We start from the raw sequence: 19,972 nt of genomic DNA, 5'->3' as shown, positions 1-19,972 counted from the left end.
GATTCCACGCTTATCTAACTGACGGGAACATAAATATCTGATCATCGGATACAGATGTCCTCGTCGTTCTAATAGGTCTTGCAGCAAAAAGTCAAGGTACTATCCTAATTGACTATGGGTCGGCAAACAACCGACGTATGATTAATGTGTCAGCAGTGTCCAGAGATCTCGAAGAGAAGCAGGATGGATTAAGTGAGGCGCTCATTGCATTTCACGCACTCACTAGGTGTGATTTCACTTCGGCATTTTACCGCAAAGGCAAGTCAATCCCATTTACATATTTAGTGAAGGACAAGAAACATGTTGCTGCATTGCGATCGCTTTGTGGTGACAGGATGGAAAAACCCGCAGTCACTGCCTATGTATGCAAGATGGGTTTAAAAGCATTAATAGTATTAATGAGGCCAGGTACCAATCGTTTCGCAAAATGACAACTGGAAAGAAGAAAGTCAAGAAGATCAACTGTTCGTCATTGTCACCATGTGAAATCACACTCACCCAGAATCTGTTGAGGGCAAACTATGTATCTATTATGTGGAGACACGCTCATACTCCTCAGCCAACACAAAACCTACACCCACTAAACTATGGATGGGTTGATAATGGTGATGGAAGGTATGTACCTAAATGGTTTGATGGAAATGCTCTACCAGATACGTTGACTAGTGATCCACACTCGAAACAAAGTGCTGAATCAAACACAGTACTTGACGATACTGATGCAGGGATATTGGAAGAAAGTGATGATGAAGAACTTGAAATAATAGATTTTGAAGCTGAAATCAATGATGACCAACCTTGGAGTGATGACAGTGAAAGTGACTGTGATGATGACGAATAGAGAAACTCAAAAGATTATGCATTACGGCTGATTTAATAGTTTTTAATCGTTTACATAAAACATTTTTGAAGTACAGTTTTGAAGTACCGGTAAATATTGTATAATATATCAAATATAAATACTGAACTATTTGATCCATAGATAGTTGGCAAGAAGAATCCAGTATCATTACAGTGTGATATAATCAAATTTATAAATGACGCTATTGGTTTTATTATATCGTGTATTCTGTTAAGCTAGTAATGGAATATGATGAATGTACAATATTCAGTTATTTGATGCATAGAGCCAGTAACCTCGATGTCTTTGCTCAATTGTGCTTTTACAGTGTGTCGATAGTTACACTGCATGTAAAATATTCGACCTGGGTTCAGTTAGAGAAAAATAATGTGCAATAATCAATACAGTAGTCGATCCATTGTGGATAAGTAACGATATTTAATTTGGTCCAGTATTATTAATGTTGCCTTTTATCAGATATTACGGATATTGCTAAACACCGCAAACCCCGCAAACCCCCGCAAACCTCCAAAAAAACATAGCAAACCCCATCGAACCAACATAAAAGTGATTGAATCATGTAGTGTACAACCCACTGGGTATATCAATGTAAAAAAAAAATTAAATTTCTACATTTAACAACTTATTTTTGGGGTAAAACATCATTTTTTGGTCAAAAATGATTGGTAAACCCCGCAAACCTCCAAAAAACCATAGCAAACCCCACCGAACCAACATAAAAGTGATTGAATAATAAAAAAATAAAATTTTTTATAAGTATAGTGTCACAAGTGATTTAATTTTTGTTCCATTGTACCGTATGAGGGGGTCATTCATGCGTAGCGGTCTCTTATTGGATGATGGGTTGGTATATAAAGTGTGTGCGGGAACGGCGCGAGGTTGAAACAAGGAGTTGGGAGTAAGCTGAGTGTTGCATTTCTTGATTGGGTGTGGCAAACTACTATTGTTGTATTGATAAGTTGCTAAGCGGAGAAAATAAAGAAAACCACAAAGTAAGAGATATAGATATTTGATGCACACTTCAGCGATATTGTAGTCTTGTAATAAATAACTCTTTAATTTCTAATCTGAGGTCTCTTTTTACGACTGTTAATTGAGTGATAGGCTACATTGAAGAACAGATTGACTAATTGAATTTATAACTAAAGGACTCTGGCAACCAGAACACAACACAACCAGAGTACGGAATAGTAACGATATTGGAATTGAACGAGACGGAAAGGAAAAACTTACTACTAGTACGACACACCATTGAATTGGAGACATTAAAGAAAGACGTTAAAGAAAAGAAGGATGGTTACAGAAATAATGCGTGGAATGTTATATACAACGGCTACTGGTGTGTGAAATAGCCACCTGATTGGAACTTACATGGCATTATCAACGTGTAAACTTATTGTAATTATATATATGGAATAGATAGATGAATTATGAAATAACAAATATTATATGTGTGGAAAAGAATAGAATAGTATATGAATTTAAGAAATATTGTGAAACAACTTTATTGTAATTATATATATGGAATAGATAGATGAATTATGAAATAACGAATATTATATGTGTGGAAAAGAATAGAATAACGTACGAATTTAAGAAATAGTGTGAAACAAAGTTTTGTTATTATAAATATGGAATAGATACTGAATTATGAATTAACGAGTATTATATAATTATGTGAAAAAGAAACGAACATAAATAAGACAAATTGATTAAATTAGTGGCTAAAATATATTAGAAGATAATCGAAGTATATAAGACGAGATAGAGAAAGTGTTGTATTAATTGGATCATAGGGAATGGGGATAGTAATTTAAGAGGGTAATTCGAGATTTATAGGATGAAATTAATTGAATAATATTGTGAAGTGTAACGATGATGCAAGTATACGTATAGGGGAATTAGGGTAGAGTGTATTTGGAATAGAAGTAATTATTTATTTATTGTTGTATTCATTTATTTGTTTATTGTATTTAATTGGGTTTTGAGTATTAGGAAAGGGGTAAAGGCCATCTCTAGAGATAATTGAGGGAGTAAAGGGAGCTTGTAAGATATTTATTTATGTGTTTATTGTTAACGGGTATTTATTTATTAGATATTATTGAATGGTTAAATGTGAAACTTCATATGAATGCTCGTTTGAGCCTGAGGTATAAATGTTTAAAAGAAAAGGAAAAAAAATAATTAAAATAACGATAGAAGCTCTTAAAGTAATTTGTAATTGTTTTCTGTATAACTAAATTGGCAAGGTTTCGTGACAATGTTGCCTTTTATCAGATATCACTGTCTAATGTTAGTACAGTAACAATTAAAAATTTGACTTTGGTTCAGTTAAAGTAAAACAACGTGCAGTAATCGATACAGTAGTCGATCCATTATGGACAAGTAACGATGTTTAAAATGTTGGCACATTAAGTTTTTTGTTGGTTTTTATCAGTTTAATTCACATGAAAACGGTTACTTTTTTTAATTTAAATTGAGTTAAAAATACAGAAATAGGGTGCAATCGATAGTCTAATCTATACCTTACCAATTCTGTTTATGTTGAATTCGAACTATTATTTACTTTACTATTATCTTATGTTATGTTAAAAAATGTTGCAAATTTAGATTTCGTTGCCTTTTTTCATATAGACATATCACTAGTGTCTAGTGTGTAATCAATACAATATTTAAATTGAGTTATAATAATAATGTACAATAATCGGTACCGGTGTCGATCATTATGAGTGTAATTATTTAGTTTATCTGAAAAATATTCTTAAAATTATATTATTTTGATCGAAATAATGATTTTGATATAATATTGATTGTTCAAAATGTTACCCTAAAATACAAATCTGCTGTTGGTTATTTTAAGTGTTTTTGTTGATGTTATTTATTATTCCAAAATAAAGATATATTTCAATTATAAAATAAAAGTCACTCGTTATTCGTGAATGTGTTTGTATTATCAACATTGTTGATCACGAATGGAGCCTCGGGCATTTGAGCTGCTGTGTACCGGATAAATAGAAAAAAAAACATTTTTTCAAAAATGATTCATACTTCATGGATAAACCCATTTTGGGCGAGTTCCTAAGAGTTTGATGTTTGATGATTTGGTACAGGAAACAACTGCTCTCTTTATTTATTGTTTTAGCATTCTACTGTGTATTTATTGTCAGTCCGAGTCCATATCACGTATTTCTAACTCAGCTGAACGCCATAAGAAGACGTACGCGCCGAGTATATAGCCGAATAGGGGGAAACTGCGGACCTTTAGGGCTGCTGTCTGAGCTTATGTACAGGATAAAGTTGCTGTCATTGGTGTTTTTGTCATCCCCAATATGTACTGCTGCCATTAAAAAAAGATTCAACCTTGTATCACTTTACATGAATAAACCCATTTGGGCGTGGCCCTAAAAAGTTGCTGTCATTGGTGATGTAATTATTAGTAGCCCACTGCGAACGATTTCCAAAAAAGTTTATCCTTGTATCGCTTCACATGAATAAATGCATTTTTACCCCCATATGTTATGATCCCCACAGGCCCCATGTACAGGCTGTGACCCGGCAGCAATGTCGAATATTGCATCTCGCCCACGCACCTAACTACATCATCAAACCTTTTGTATCTTTTCACATGAATAAATCTTTCGGGCGCCCGGTCTATTGATCCTCTCATGACCTGGGATTTGTATGTCTTCCTACGCTAAGATTATATAGTTCCACATGCCATGTGCTTTTTTCTCTAAAATATATTTATTATAAGTGCCAAAAGCCCTGGTTTTTTCTCAATATGAGGCCTTTATTATTCAAATTTTTTAAAGAAAAAGCACACATACCATAAAAAATATCCATGTATTTCATTTTTGGAACAGAATATTCCGCGAGGCTCAACTACAAAACCACCATTTTGTGATATGATGTCATCGTAAGGTAATCAAAGCTGGGCTTTCCCGGGATTGGCATTGCTCACGGTTGAATGATTTTGGATTCTGGCTGATTTTATTGATGAATGCGAATCACCGGCAGCGGAATGTTTTTTCTTGCGCGTTTACGATAAAGTCACATGGTCTCTCTGATCGGTACTACACAAAGTTAGAGCAATGAATTTGTCCAAATTCCGTTAATTAAACAACTTTATATATTTTATAAGCATTTAATAACATGTTTTATTGATATTTCCAATGGCGATATATAAAATAAATTACTAAAAACGTAATTATATGTAATTATTTTAACCAACTGAGGCCGCAAATTGTTTTACTTTTTTTCGTGGCTAAAAACAATCACTTTTGGCGATGTTTTAGACCCTATATTTCGAAAACTACAAGTCAGATTTTCGTAATTCTTTCTTTATTGTAACATTAATACAACATACTAACAGATAATGTTTAATTTGGTTTTAATTTTGCATCGTTATCCCTATAAGACAACATGACTATGCAATCCTAGAACATATATTGATGTGTAGGCCTAGGCATGTAAAGTACAGGTAATGACACTGATTTTGTCAGCAAATTTTTATTTTTGTCTATTGTTTTGCAGACCACATACATCATAATAAAGAATGATATATGTTATCATAACATATTTGGCTGTTCCAAAAGGATGTTAACATGAACTTAGGCATTTATATGGAATTTGAGCATGAGTGAAAAAAGCATCCATCTACTGTATCCTATCCTATTAAAATAAGATGTAAGTGTTGTTAACGGCGCCCGCTGGGTAAACAGACCACCCTTTCGGCCGAATGAGGGCGTTGCCCTGATAGCCTGATTTGCATACACGGGGTATGCAGATGTTAAAGTGGGACCTTGATGCCGCCCGATCCGGTCTATTTGAAGCAGGAAACCAAGAGGAATTTGGACACGGAACCAAACCTATACTATTTACCCTTGGCTGGCTTAACGAATATTGTGTGATTAATTAGGAAAGCGAGACTGATAAGGTAAGCCTAGTTGCTTGTACTATTAGGCCATTACAGTGCTACCTAAAAATCACTACATAAAAAAGACTTTAAAAAAAAATATTGATTGATGTTGCCCCTCTTATATAGCTTGTGGAAAATCATTCTAAAGATGGAAGAAAAGATAAATGATCTGTTTCCATAGAAAACTCGCTGCTAAAGCCCTCTTCTAATGAATGGCGCAGATCCGTTTCAAAGGCTAGGGGGGGGGGGAGAGACAAATAAAAGATGGAGTACTTTGCGAGTGATGCGAGGGGGACATGTAAAAAATTGAGCACTTTGCGAGTGACGCAAGGGAGACCAATAAAAGATTGAACACATTGCGAGTGAATCGAGGGGTACAAATAAAAGATTGAGCACTTTGTGAGCGGGGAAAAAATACTGAGCACTTTGCGAGTAAAGCGCGAGAACCAATAAAAGATTGAATAATTTGGAGTGAATAATTTTTGGCTGGGGGCCAGGGTTCGTCAGGGGCCCCGATGTGATCCAGGGTGCGATTCCCTCTGAAGTCCTGTTCACCCTGGAAGCTCTGCACTCTGAACAATGTTAGGTCTTTTCAATCGATTTATGAGCACATTTCAACTATTCTGATTTCGTGCCTACGTATCAAAATATCTAATTTAGGCCTATTCTTCTCCCCATTATACACTAATAAATGGTAAATATGGTATAGACCGGGGTTTTCCCTTTTACACAAACAGTATCGTGTGCAAACGTGCCAAAATAAGAAATACAACCATTAATGAGAACATTTAGAAAATTACACCTCTAGATGACTGGAAATTGCACTCATACAGCAAATACATATAACAAATTCTGGGGTTTTCTGAAAAAAATAGGCGCCGTTGCTCATACTAGAGTGGGCTAAAAATTGCATTCATTGTATTACCTAGTTTATAAATAAAATGACTCTACTGTATTTCTAAAATGAAAGATAACATAGATTATAAAAGATAGGATCACTCTCTCAGTACCATGATCAGACAAAAGACTACAATGCAATAGACTGTAGCAATCATCTGTGTGTACTCAGAACTTTGGTGTCGTCATAAGCCAATTTATATTTGTTAAAGAACACAATAATATAGCAATAACAACGCTTGTGGTTTATACCATCTGCCAAAATGACTACATCAAAAAAAGGTTTTACAACTATTTTATTCTGAAGAACAAAAATTTGGAGTAGATCTTACTGGAAATGTTTGTTTAAATGTCTAATTTTCTGCCTTGGCAATCTTAGCACATTCAGTATTTAGGAGCTGGAGGGTGAAATAAGGCCTTGGTTTGTGAAACGTCAGTAGATTTGTTTAGTTTTAGTTAAAAAAAATAAGGATCCTACCTATCATCTGGTTTTCCAAACCCTTGACAATCAAATACACAAGCAATGCATGGCGTTGTTCCAGCACGTCTAGCATTATGTGAACGCAGCAAGTCAAAGTGAGTCGGAATACGATGATCACTGTCTGAATGTTTGCATGAATCACATTTTGCCAACCAGGAGGCTTGCATACCTCTGCATGTTGATATATAGTCGTTGCAATCACAGCGTGGATATTGGCACGATCTCCCATTCTTTGATCCTTTTTTTCTAACCTACATAAGATTACATAATATAAAAATAACGCTTAAAAGAGAACGACGTTTCGACTCCATCATGGGGTCATTATCAAGTCCAATGAATAAAATATAAAACAACAACTAATTAAGTAGCACAAGCCAAGGGTCAAAGTTTAAATAACAAAAGACCTATTGTCTAACATCTTGTCAAATGAAAAGCTTAGCTTTTACAGAGTCACTTTGTTTATTCAGACTAGGTTTTAATTGTCTGATATACAACATTTCATAGATAAGACAGTCAAATTTGTTTTTGCATTTCCTAAGTATACTAAAACATGAATTAATTTTACTTGGATTAACAATCACGTTATGATCCTTCAAATGCTGTCCTATTAAGCATCTACTATGTTCAACAATGCGTTGGTAGAGGTGTCGGCATGTATATCCCACATAACTTGCATCGCACAAGTCACATTTAAATTTATACACAACACATTGTTGACTTATAATAGTAGGTTTCTTTTCGACTTTCCTAATGTTATCTTTAACTTTTTTACTTATGAATACAGGGACAATGTTTTTGTTTATCTTGTGACTTAGTTGGCATAGTTGTCGCTTGACGGAGTTCGCAGATTTCTGGTCTTTGAATGGCAGGATGATTCGCACTGGTATTTCGGATAAATCTGTTTCACCTTCTGCAGTGTTGTTATTGCTCTCCGCTGGTTTAAAGTTCTGTATGGTTGTTGTTATTAGTTCATCTGGATATTTCAGACGCTTAAAAATCTTCCTTAGAATTTCACATTCATCATTAAAAAGCTGGTGGGTCGACGATAGTTTGTAAGCCCGATTTAACATAGTTATAATAAGTGACCTTTTATACTTGTTGTCAACGTGACTACATAAGATTGTTGTTTAATATCTATATTATAAGTGAGAGAGTTTGTACGTTGCTGGTGGGTCGACGATAGTTTGTAAGCCCGATTTAACATAGTTATAATAAGTGACCTTTTATACTTGTTGTCAACGTGACTACATAAGATTGTTGTTTAATATCTATATTATAAGTGAGAGAGTTTGTACGTTGGTTTATCGCACGAAACCATACATTGGGTATCAAAATGACCGCAATTGTACCGGGAAGGTTAAAAAATTACCCGAGCGCGGGGGTGGGTAGAGAGTTGGGATTGAGGGCATGGTTGGGATTTTTGCTTGGGCTAAGGGTAGTGGCTATCAAATTGACCAGAATTGTAGTAGGAAATTTTAGTATTTTAATTATCCCTGGGGAGAAGTTGGGAGTTTAGAGTGGTTTAGGCCTACATGACTAAAACTTTACTGAGAATGTTTTACCCTACATTTGATTTGAAAACTGCCACTGAGGGGTTGGGTTGGGAGTGGTTCAACATAATTTGTACTGGAAACATCTTAAACACATCACCCAGTAAGGAGTGTGTTGGGAGGAGGTGGGGTGGAGAGACTGGCGTTTGAGTAACAAAGTACCTGATTGGGATTGTATTGGGGGGAATGGTCCTGGCTCTTCCCTCCTTTAAACCTTAAAAGGTTTGTTGATTGTGGCTGGAATGAATGAATTTATTGTCAAGCTAATTGTACTAATTTTTTTATCCACAAGCCTATCGTTGGGTAACTGTTGCGTGTTGCATGATCTTGACTCGATCAGCAACTCAAGTTCACTGAGCTGGCTCATCCGCTATTGGTTCTTTAAACTTGGTGAATTTTGTTTATCGTCAACATATACATCAAATTTTCAGATTATATAATGTAATTTATATTATATTACATATTTTCATGTTAATTGGTTTTCTTTAAAAATGTATTAAAAAACAAGCTTTGAATGGGTCTATTATTAAAAATTTGTGATCAGCATTCAAGTCAAATGATTAATTATATATGTCACAGCTCGCAATTTTTAATTTGTATTATGTTATTAATCATTATTAATATTATCAAAATTTATAAATATCTTGTAAACTGTCTATATTGTTAGTATGTAGTAGAACTCCCAATACGTCATATCATTATACCAATACTCACTTTAAATACTTCTTCTTCTGTTAATGCATCTAGTAAAAAATATAAAATATAAATAAAAAAAATGAAAAGCAAAAAGTAAATGAAAATAAATAAAATGTGGGGTTACCCTGTGTGCAGATTTTGCACACAGGGAGATAAGGCTTTAGATTGGTTGCAAGTTATTATAATATTTTTTTAATTAATTTTTCGTAAACCTTTTGTTTAGTTTAATATTTAAAAGTTATATCTGCAATTCTGAATGTTGTAATATTTTGGAGCTGTGTGATGAAAATAACAGGGCAGTTGATAAAGAAATTACTCAATTGTGTCAAATGAAAAGAATCTAGGTTCCAGGACAATTCGGCCCTGCGACGATTCGGCCCGGGACTATTCGGCCCACTTTTGGTGGGACGATTCGGCCCACTTTTGGGCCGAAACATCCCACTTTGTGGGCCGAAACGTCTCACCTTAGACAAAATTCATATTTATTTTTTTGGGTATTTATCAAGTTTTTAAAGGTGTTTATCAATCCTTATTTTATTGATATTGACAATGTTGATATAATATATATACTGTAATAAATTACTAAAAAAACGTAATTTTATATTCAATTTCGGAAACCTTGTTTATTTCGTGCATTCGCCAAGCGGCCAACAGAGGGCGTAACTTGTTTACATCGTTCGCATGACTAAAAAATGATCATTTTCGACAATGTTTTCAAAATGTTTGCTTTATTGCATCTTTATCCCTAGTAGTACTACCCTATCGTCTCTCTGAAAATAAAGTTGGGAGAAAAGCTTATTTTTTATGAAATGCATATCAAAGCCGAATCGTCCCAGGCCGAATAGTCCCGGGCCGAATCGTCCCAGGGCTAAATCGTCCCGGGCCGAATCGTCTCGGGGCCGAATCGTCCCGTTACCAGAATCTATAGGCGTGTTATAAAATAGATTCAATTTTTTTTAGGATTAACAAATAACAACTCATGAACAGTTTTGATACACAAACGGAAAGCTGATTAAATGTTGTAAGGAATATCAGTGCCCACTCTACAGTATTCTTTAACAAACAGAATTATCTAAAATAAAAAACTGGGAAAATTTGGTGTCAGGTATTCTGATTAAGTGAGATGACTCATCTATTGTGTGTATACAAATCTCAAATTGTAACTGTTAAGCACTCAAGTATGAATTTATTAAATACAAAAATGAAAATAAACATTTTGAATAAAGAATAGACAAGTTAAAATGAAACAGAAATAATAATAACATCCTGAGAAGTAATTGAGAATCCAGATTTGTGGTTACGTTATAGAAACTAAATAACAAAGCAGATTTCCTTCATATAAAAGAGCTGAAATCAAGGAGATTCCATATGATCAATGCTACTGTGTAGTATAACTATTGTCCCCTTTTATGGTGGGGAAAAATCGTTATTGAAACAATCAAAAAGGTGAAAAATACACTTTAACAGATGTAAAACCTATCAAATAGCAATTTTAGCAAACAAATAAAAAGTGTACGCTTTATTTATTTTATTATATAGCATCCTTATTTTTATCCATTAAATCTCGAACCTTTGTTTGGTTTCTGTGAGATGTTTACATTGTACAACTTGTTTTGTCATACTTGGATTGTACAAACTTGTTAAAAATCTAGTTTCTTTCTTAATTATAGTTTCACTTCATATATTTTATTTTAACAAAAAAAAGTGTGGCATGATAAGTTGCAGGTTCTACAGTAGTATTAACGTATGTGGCTCGATGGTTCTACTTATAACAGGGCCAAATCTGACAGGGGGAGAGGGAGAGGACCCCGGTTAGTAATGAGTGTTGTATTACAGCTTTGGCAAAACAAATTTAATGAAATACATTTATGACATTCGTATCTTGGGTGCAATGATCAGAAAAACAATCATACTTTTTCTGCCGGTAAACACCTGTGACTTATAACTGTGGGAAAATAAATAATGTGAATACGTGTGGCAATTTTAAATACTTATGGATTGTTAAATCTTCTTAGGAAACAAATCTGTTGGGGAACCATAACCACCCTCTCTTTTTTAAGGTACAGTAGCCATTATTCCAGGCAAGTAAAATATCTCACCGTATTGGACATATGCAAGCCAGTTTTGATTCAGCATCTTGAAACTTACAAATGCGCTAGGCGTGAGCGTTAATCAAATGAGAAACTGAAATATTGCTCATTTAAATTAAATAAAGAATCAATATGAAACGACATCAAAGGTGGTAATAACACTCAAAAGCAATAATGAGGAATAATGTAAAATTTATTTTATATACTGCTTCAAAGTTTATTAAAAAACAACACCAAAGACAAACTATAAAAGAATAAATTTGTAATGCACCAAATACCTAATTAGTGAAACAAGCAAGCAACAAGACGTTAAAAACATTAAATTTAAAAACAGTATTCAAAATCATATTTATTCAACCGTTCAATCAGAATACTACAAAAGAAAATCTTTTCCCTCCACCGTTAAATAAACTGTAAAATGGTACTATCACCATGAACATAAAGTTCATTGTCATCGAGAAACTTAATCGAGATAATTATTTGTATTAGATCTGTCACTATGAGGAAGGATCGTCTTTTAATCGAATTTTATAGCCTGTTTTCCACTAGGTAAATTTAGTCCCAGGAATCTTATTTCACAGTGAAAAAATAAATTAGGCTATTCTCCCATTACAAAAGTGAATAGCTGCAATTTTCATTTTTATCCACACATCTGCTGAGTGCTCATGATCATGTGACACCTCATTCTCTGAGCTGTGATTGGTTGCTTCATTTTGCAAAAAGTACCGTTCCAAAAGTACTAATTTTTCTGAAGTCAATCTAGAATTTGTCGCAGAAAGGGATTTGGAAGATGGAAATATGAATACTCATGCGTATAAGCTTAAGCTTTCAATTCATGCAAACAAATTCACCTACAGGCTTGAAAGTGTGATGGCCCCTTTTTTATATTAAGGATGATTAAATCTAGTTGAAAGATTAATTCTATCAAAGTAAAATTTAGTTGTATGGTATGGTAACATATTGGGGTTTTTCTGTTAGAGTAAATAGCTAGCAAACATATGTTTAGAAAACTTATTTTAGAAGCACACACAAATCTTAAAATACATAAAGCTTTTGTAACCAACTCTGTATTAAACCAATGATTCGTATGGATAGCAGGAGCAATATTTTCTAAAAATTACTATTAGTATTAGCATGTGATATCAATGTAGATGTTTTGAAAATTATTCCTTGAATATACTAAAAAATTCCAATCTTCCCAACCCCTACCCTCTACAGCAACCACCACCCAAACCAACTACCCTCCTAGCACAACTACTTCCCCAACAACTATCCTCCTAGAACAAAGACAACTACCCTCCTAGAACAAAGACAACTACCCTCCTAGAACAAGGACAACTACTCCACTAGGATAACTACCTCACTAGGATAACTATACCCATTGATGACAACTACCCAACTAGGATAAGTACCCCACTAGGATAACTATACCCATTGATGACAACTACCCCACTAGGATAACTACTCCACTAGGATAAATATACCCATTGATGACAACTACCCCACTAGGATAAGTACCCCACTAGGATAACTATACCCATTGATGACAACTACCCCACTAGGATAAGTACCCCACTAGGATAACTATACCCATTGATGACAACTACCCCACTAGGATAAGTACCCCACTAGGATAACTATACCCATTGATGACAACTACCCCACTAGGATAACTACCTCACTAGGATAACTATACCAATTGATGACAATTACCCCACTAGGATAACTATACCAATTGATGACAATTACCCCACTAGGATAACTATACCCATTGATGACAATTACCCCACTAGGATAACTATACCCATTGATGACAATTACCCCACTAGGATAACTATACCCATTGATGACAACTACCCCACTAGGATAACTATACCCATTGATGACAATTATCCCACTAGGATAACTATACCCATTGATGACAATTACCCCACTAGGATAACTATACCCATTGATGACAATTACCCCACTAGGATAACTATACCCATTGATGACAATTACCCCACTAAGATAACTATACCCATTGATGACAATTACCCCACTAGGATAACTATACCCATTGATGACAATTACCCCACTAGGATAACTATACCCATTGATGACAATTACCCCACTAGGATAACTATTTCACTAGGAAAACTTATTCTGGGTTAATTAATAAAGTCAACTAACCCCTTGGCAACAACTCTACGCACTTACAACATTATGCTTAATTGTTTCAAACTGTAATTATCAGTATCAGTAGGTAAAGCCTACCCACCCCAAGGATTAAATTCATCTCTTTTTTTTCTCCTCACTTTTTTCTATGGAATATCTTTGTATGTTGACGATAGCACACTATATTGCCTATAAAATATTATAAATGCAAAATTGAAAATAGAATACAAAAAGATGTGTTGAAGTCTTTTTAGAAATCTGTTATACTGACAACATATGGCTATAATTACATTTTATAATATAATTTTAATTTTTTAAATAAATTCATAGTTTGCATAGGTATTAAATTTGCAGTTAATAAAATATTTGATATAAATGAGTAGGTATCTCGTAAACAGATTGTGTGAAATCAAAATGAGTTATGACCGACTCGCATGGTACTTTAATTATTCCATTACAAATTCAAATTGTTGAATATTGAGAAAAACTCCAATAAACTCATTGGCCAACAAATATCAACTACTATTATTTATAAAGCCCACTCTAATTCTGTGCGCAATCTCAGGATTATAGAATAATATTTTTATAAATATTTAATGAAGAAAATGTTTAATTAAGTACATTCTTAATGATTAATGATAAATAAATAGAAGCATCAAAGAAAACAATGATGTGTACACATACTGTTATTTCATTGCATATAAAAAATGGAATGTTTAAGTTATACAAGGATACATATTCACAAAAACTGTTATTGCAATAAAAAAGAATACTAATTAATACATAATTAGGGAAGAAAATTTATAAATACTATAATATAATTGTTTTAGTAACTTGGAATGCTTTCACTCAAGGATGGATTTAAGGAGGGTTAACAGTTTGGTTTGGATTGCTGTGGGCATGACCTGGCTTATTAAGGTCATTGATATTGCTAAGTCCAGTGTCATTCTCCAGACCGACAAGATCACTATGTAATTTGAGATTGCAACTGTGTCTATTACGACTATGTACAGAAGGAAATGTTGCTGTACAACCACGCACAGTACATGCAAGCATTTCGCCTAAATGAATGTTTTTGTAATGAGCATTCAGTCTCTCTTCAGAGCAATACATCTTTGAGCATAATTCACAGACCAGTCCTTGCTCGTTTTTAGCAGTGGGTGGATGTTCAATAACAATTCTACCTGGTAAAATGTCTTGAGTTTTCTGATCATGTGTCTCAAGTACTGGCCAAGTATTGTGTTGTGCATCTTTCTTTTCTTTTGGAGAAACCATGTTGAATTGGAAATCGTCTGATACTTTTCCCTCATGACAGTGATCTGAACTGTCCGGCGTAGGAGGAAGTGGACCTGTCACTCCGTATCCATGGGCAAGAGTTGGAGATACAGGTTCTATTCTGTTACCATCATCAACATGTTGCTTCATCAACATTGGTTTTACATCCTTGGTGCTTACATTTAATTCATTTTTGTCAACTTCCATTAATACATCTACAGTAGGAGCCTCATCGGCTCCATTGTTCACATCAGTATAGCTCTGACTTTCATCTTCTGTACCTGAATCAACCATTTCCTCATGAACAGTAGAAGTGCTCTTATATTTCACAGGGACAGTGCTTTTTCGTTTATTTGCCTGGCTTTCATCGTTATTTGATTCTGGTTCAGTTTTCAATGTCTGCATATAGCGCTTTGAAAAGGGAAGTCCACAGAGGGTTAATACTTTAGAGACTGGTGGTGGTGCTAAATTACAAAATTGTTCAGAAGGCATTTGAATATCCTGCTGTGTTGGTTCATCCTTGGATAAATCCTCAAGATCATTGTTACATTTCATTGAATAAACGCAAGTGTCTTTTTTAAAATGGATTTGTTCCTCATCATTACAACTTTCGTCGGAATCAGAACCTGCTTGCTTTATAGTATTTCTGGGAAGTTCAATCATGGGAACTTTGCCTGTATCCTGCTGTTTACGAGTGTAGGCCTTTCTGTGTACTGGCTCGCTTTTATGTATCTTTGGGTTAGGATTTGAACTGTGCCGATTACGGCTACGTATTGAGCTGAAAGTCATATTACATCCTTCCACAGTACAGTGATATTTGACTTTTAAATGAACTGCACCAAAATGAATTTTCCACGTTCCTTTATCATAGAACCACTTTTGACAAATATTACAAAGAACTCTTTTACTACAGTTACTCATGTGCCAGGAATTTTCCATACTTGCATCAAGCTCCGAATAATTTGTATTTGGTGATGACATATCATTTGAAAAGTTTTCTTCGTTGTTTGAAGATTCCTCTGAGAATGAAGAATCACCTTTATTGACGTTTTCATCTGGAAAACGTGTGCATGGTAGAGTCTCCTTTGTGTACGGCAAGCTCAATGATGGAGCTGGTATCTGTTTAGCTGTTGTTATAGGAGATAATGAAAGCAGATTGTAACCTTGGCTAACTGAAGAAATTGGTAACAATTCATCTTTCCTAATGGGCCCATGAAAATTATCAGAAGCAGTTAGTGGCATATTGACCTTAGATGGCAAACATACCATTGGTGTATTTTTGATGGAGGAGGATAAGGCAGGTGTAAACATACCAGGCCTAAATATAACTTGGCCAGGAACAGATCCATCTTTTGTTCTTCTATGTCTTTCAATGTCCCAATACTGTGGTCTTTGAGAGTCCTTGTTTGGTGTTGTGTGGTTCAGTCTCATCTTCTTGTGGGGAAATGGAATTTTATCAGAGTACTTTTTGTGTTCTTTACTATGAACAAGTGATGGAAAACTGATTCTATCTAAAAACAAACTGGAATGTTTTGTTGAATATTCAGTGGAGGACTGTGTTACTTTTGATGCTTCTGCAGGACTTAAGACATGCTCCCCATAGTCCATTCTCTGATCGCTAGATGTGCACGACACAGATTGGCTTGTAAGCATGTCTGAAGATTGACGTTTTGATGCTCGTAGATTTGTAATAAAGTCTTGTAGGTTAGATTTATGTGTTTTTGGTATTGAATTTTTATTATTGTTCTGTTGCTGTATCTCAAATATCATTTGTTCTGCCATTGATTTTGTTTCAGAGAAACGCAAGAACTGGTTGAGAATTATTAACTCTTCTTCGTCTGTTGTCTTCTGCCACAATCTCCGTAATTTTCCATCATCATCCTAGAATTTAAACAAGTATAATACCCACTATGAATAATATAACTAATGGGTGCTCCATAAATAGCAATCACTGCCTGTATAAGGTGTAAAATGACCGAAATTGGATATGTAAATAGTACTATACTGCATTTTCCGCAAATCCTATAGATTTTGGTGTAAAGAATGGTACCTACTGTAATCAGCTTTGAGAGTTTTCAATGTGTCAATATCACTATATTGCATCAACTAGAACTGTATGTTTTCCCTTACATAAGATGGCAATGTTGACACAATTATTGAAACATTTATATTCAAACAATTTTGATGACAAATAATAGTTCTAAAAATGTTAATGAAGAAAATGCAGTTAGCACTATATATATATTTTTTTCATGTAATTTAAACTTTATACTTGGTAGGGCTTGTTATTTAGGAGGGCCATAAACTTTTATTTGCATTATAAAATAATATGGGAACTTTTTTTATAATTTACAGTATATACTTTTTTTTTATGTATATTTAGATAAAAAAATGTATAAAGATGTATTGTCCCTCTGAAAAAATAATTCTTTAAAAAATTGTTGCAAAATATTCCATTTTAATGTCACATAATAGTTTTCCACTTTGAATAAAAATTTGAACTAAAAAAATGTAATTTAAAGCAAAAAATATTCAAATTGGCTGCCTTGTTTTTTTTCCATTGAAGTGATAGACTTTATTAAAATTACAAAATAACCTATTCAAATTCTGATTTAATTAATCTTCATTTTTCATGTTTTTGGGGGACAATACATCTTTAAACAAGATTTAAATCGCATTTTTCCATTTTATTAGTAACAAATTACCAGAAAAAAAAAGCTTAACTTGTCATGTGTTTCTAAAAAACATTAACGCGAAATATACATAAAATATATTTTATATTAAGTTGCTTTAAGATATAAAAAAATGTACTCACATGGGACATGTAACCAGTCATATAGTCTTTTTCATCCCAGCCAAGGCCCTCTAGAATTTGTTTAATGTCTACAGGATTCAAAGCACGGAAAAGATGATCCAACATAATCTTACAGCGGATCGGCACGGCATGAGCACCATAGAGAAGTAGACTAGCCATATCAAACACATCACTTGTCTGGATACCGGTAAAATGCAATGACGGAAAGAGTGCCCTCGATGCTAGCTTATCCAAAGCTGTATTGAAAGTAATATCGCAGTACAGATCACAATTAAGACAAAACTGCTAAATTTATCAAAACCTGGGTGCAAATGCTTGCTTTCAGAAGTTTTGCGTTTGTAACACAAAAATGATTTAGCCATGCATTGTGGGTATACTTTAAGTACTCTAAGTTGTGGAGAAAGCAATCAAATAAAGCAACCAAGCAAACACTAGCAGAAGCAAAACAAACAAAGAAAAATGATACAAAAATGTGATTATAAAACAATTTTTATTGCAATAGCCAATAGCAATGTTTTAATCAAATTAATTGTTAGCAGTAAAAAGTATCAACGTTAACTATTATTACTGCACTTGTTTTACCTAACAAATAAAATTGATTTTTAAAATACTATCAAACAATATTCTTGTTAAATTATCACTCGATGGCGGTTTTAAACTTTTTAGTATTGTTTATCAATATGCGGATCGATGCAGTGCATTCCTAATTCATTAAATATTGCTACTTTGGTTCATTTAAATGATAATTACAGGTAGTAGTAGACTTAAACAAGAAATATTTCTTACAAAAAACGCTGCTCGCTTATTGAAAAATATTTTTTATTTCAAATGTTTTTGAATGTGTCATTTTATTGTCACATAGGCCTATAGTTATTTTACCTGAAAAAAATGTAATTTAAAGCAACAAATACTTAAATTGTCTGTCAGACAATGGTTTTGGGGTTTCTTTTCTCTTTTTATATGTGAATAAATATTATTTTTTGTTACAGAAGTGAATACTCAATTTCTGTCACTTTAGTTAATTTTATTGCTAAGGTCAAGTCTGGGGGTCACTTCATAACCCTAGATATTTCAAGTGTGAAGTATCCTATTACAAACACAAAACTTTAATGGACTGTTTCGATAATAATTCAATGAATATCTGACAGTGAATTACAGTCAAAAGTCAGTATTACAGTCAAATGGGACTCATAAATACCAGAAATGCTTTGGGATTTGTAATTTTAGCATGACATGTCCTAATAGACTCTTTTCCCAGACGTTTTTGAGTCTAGCAGCTGGAAATCTATAAATTATAGTGGAGTTTCCATTTTCGCAAAACTGTCGTCCTTAGAACTATAACTGCTGCTTGCTTTAGCTTCTGATTGAGAAGTCCTAATAGGACGTAGCGGGCTAGAGCAGCAGCGTGAAAATTCTAAAAAACTCATAAAAAACAAAATCAAAATACAAATCTATAGACAATTAGAAACCAATGTATTTAAAAAAAATTCAAATATTGATGACATAATTATACTTTTATAAAACGTAAGTAGATAATATGGGAATGTAAGTAAAGGTTATTTTATGAGGTTATTTAATAACTATCCATGTTTTCTGACAAATCTCCTCAATATTCACTTCCTACTGTATTAATAAAAATCTTGAATGTTAAATTGTTAGAAACTAAATTGAAATTTTCTTAAATGAATGCGAATCATCTTCTCAATCATATTGAATTGTATAAAAATGTTTTTAGTACTACTGTATTTGAAATACAGCACAGCCACTCCTTGGCACTCCTGTAAATCAAATAGTGAACAATACGTATGGGAAATGATTGACACACCGAGTACATCGTGACAGGATATTGTACATGTAATAATAGTTTTCTACATATACAGCTTGAGAAATACATCATTATTGGCAGAAATAACGAATGAGATCTGCTAAATACCTATATGAACATGTATTTTAGTCCCATGGGGCCTGTGTAGAAACTTGGACGACATTTTAATTTTTATAGTTCACATTTTTTGTAGGATGCTATAAATCTTTTGAATTGATTTAAAATTAATGTGTGTTCCCTTCACACTGGGTATGTATGTTAGAGGATAAAATATTGTTAGAAGAACTACTAAAAAATCACCCATCCTTACAATAGTTTATATGCCTAATTTATAAAGACATATAGATAAATTTACTTTATTGATGTATCTTTTTTAAATTGCATTTTTTATAGTTAATTTTAAGTG

At 33.6% G+C, this 19,972-nt stretch overlaps 1 protein-coding gene across 4 annotated transcripts in view; it reads right to left on the bottom strand.

The window, feature by feature from the left end:
• Positions 1-19,972, bottom strand: part of LOC140051896 (uncharacterized) — a 119,628-nt gene that overhangs the window by 62,224 nt on the left and 37,432 nt on the right. For 2 of the 4 annotated variants that reach the window (XR_011845557.1, XR_011845558.1), the window contains exons 3-6: positions 17,742-17,977; positions 10,023-16,807; positions 9,423-9,451; positions 7,363-7,409 (exon numbers count right to left, since the gene is read on the bottom strand). Coding sequence is in view for 2 of the 4 variants with exons in the window: in XM_072097242.1 (XP_071953343.1) it covers positions 7,156-7,409; positions 9,423-9,451 (283 nt within the window). In the remaining 2 variants the exon portion in view is untranslated. Of the gene's footprint in view, positions 1-7,155; positions 7,410-9,422; positions 9,452-10,022; positions 16,808-17,741; positions 17,978-19,972 lie in introns of those variants that run through there. The other 2 variants (XM_072097242.1, XM_072097241.1) reach the window with 1 other exon arrangement.

The sequence above is a fragment of the Antedon mediterranea genome, chromosome 6, assembly GCF_964355755.1.
Source record: "Antedon mediterranea chromosome 6, ecAntMedi1.1, whole genome shotgun sequence".
NCBI classification, from domain to species: domain Eukaryota; kingdom Metazoa; phylum Echinodermata; class Crinoidea; order Comatulida; family Antedonidae; genus Antedon; species Antedon mediterranea.
Note: the sequence above shows the minus strand (reverse complement) of the source record. Positions and strands in the feature narration are given on the sequence as shown.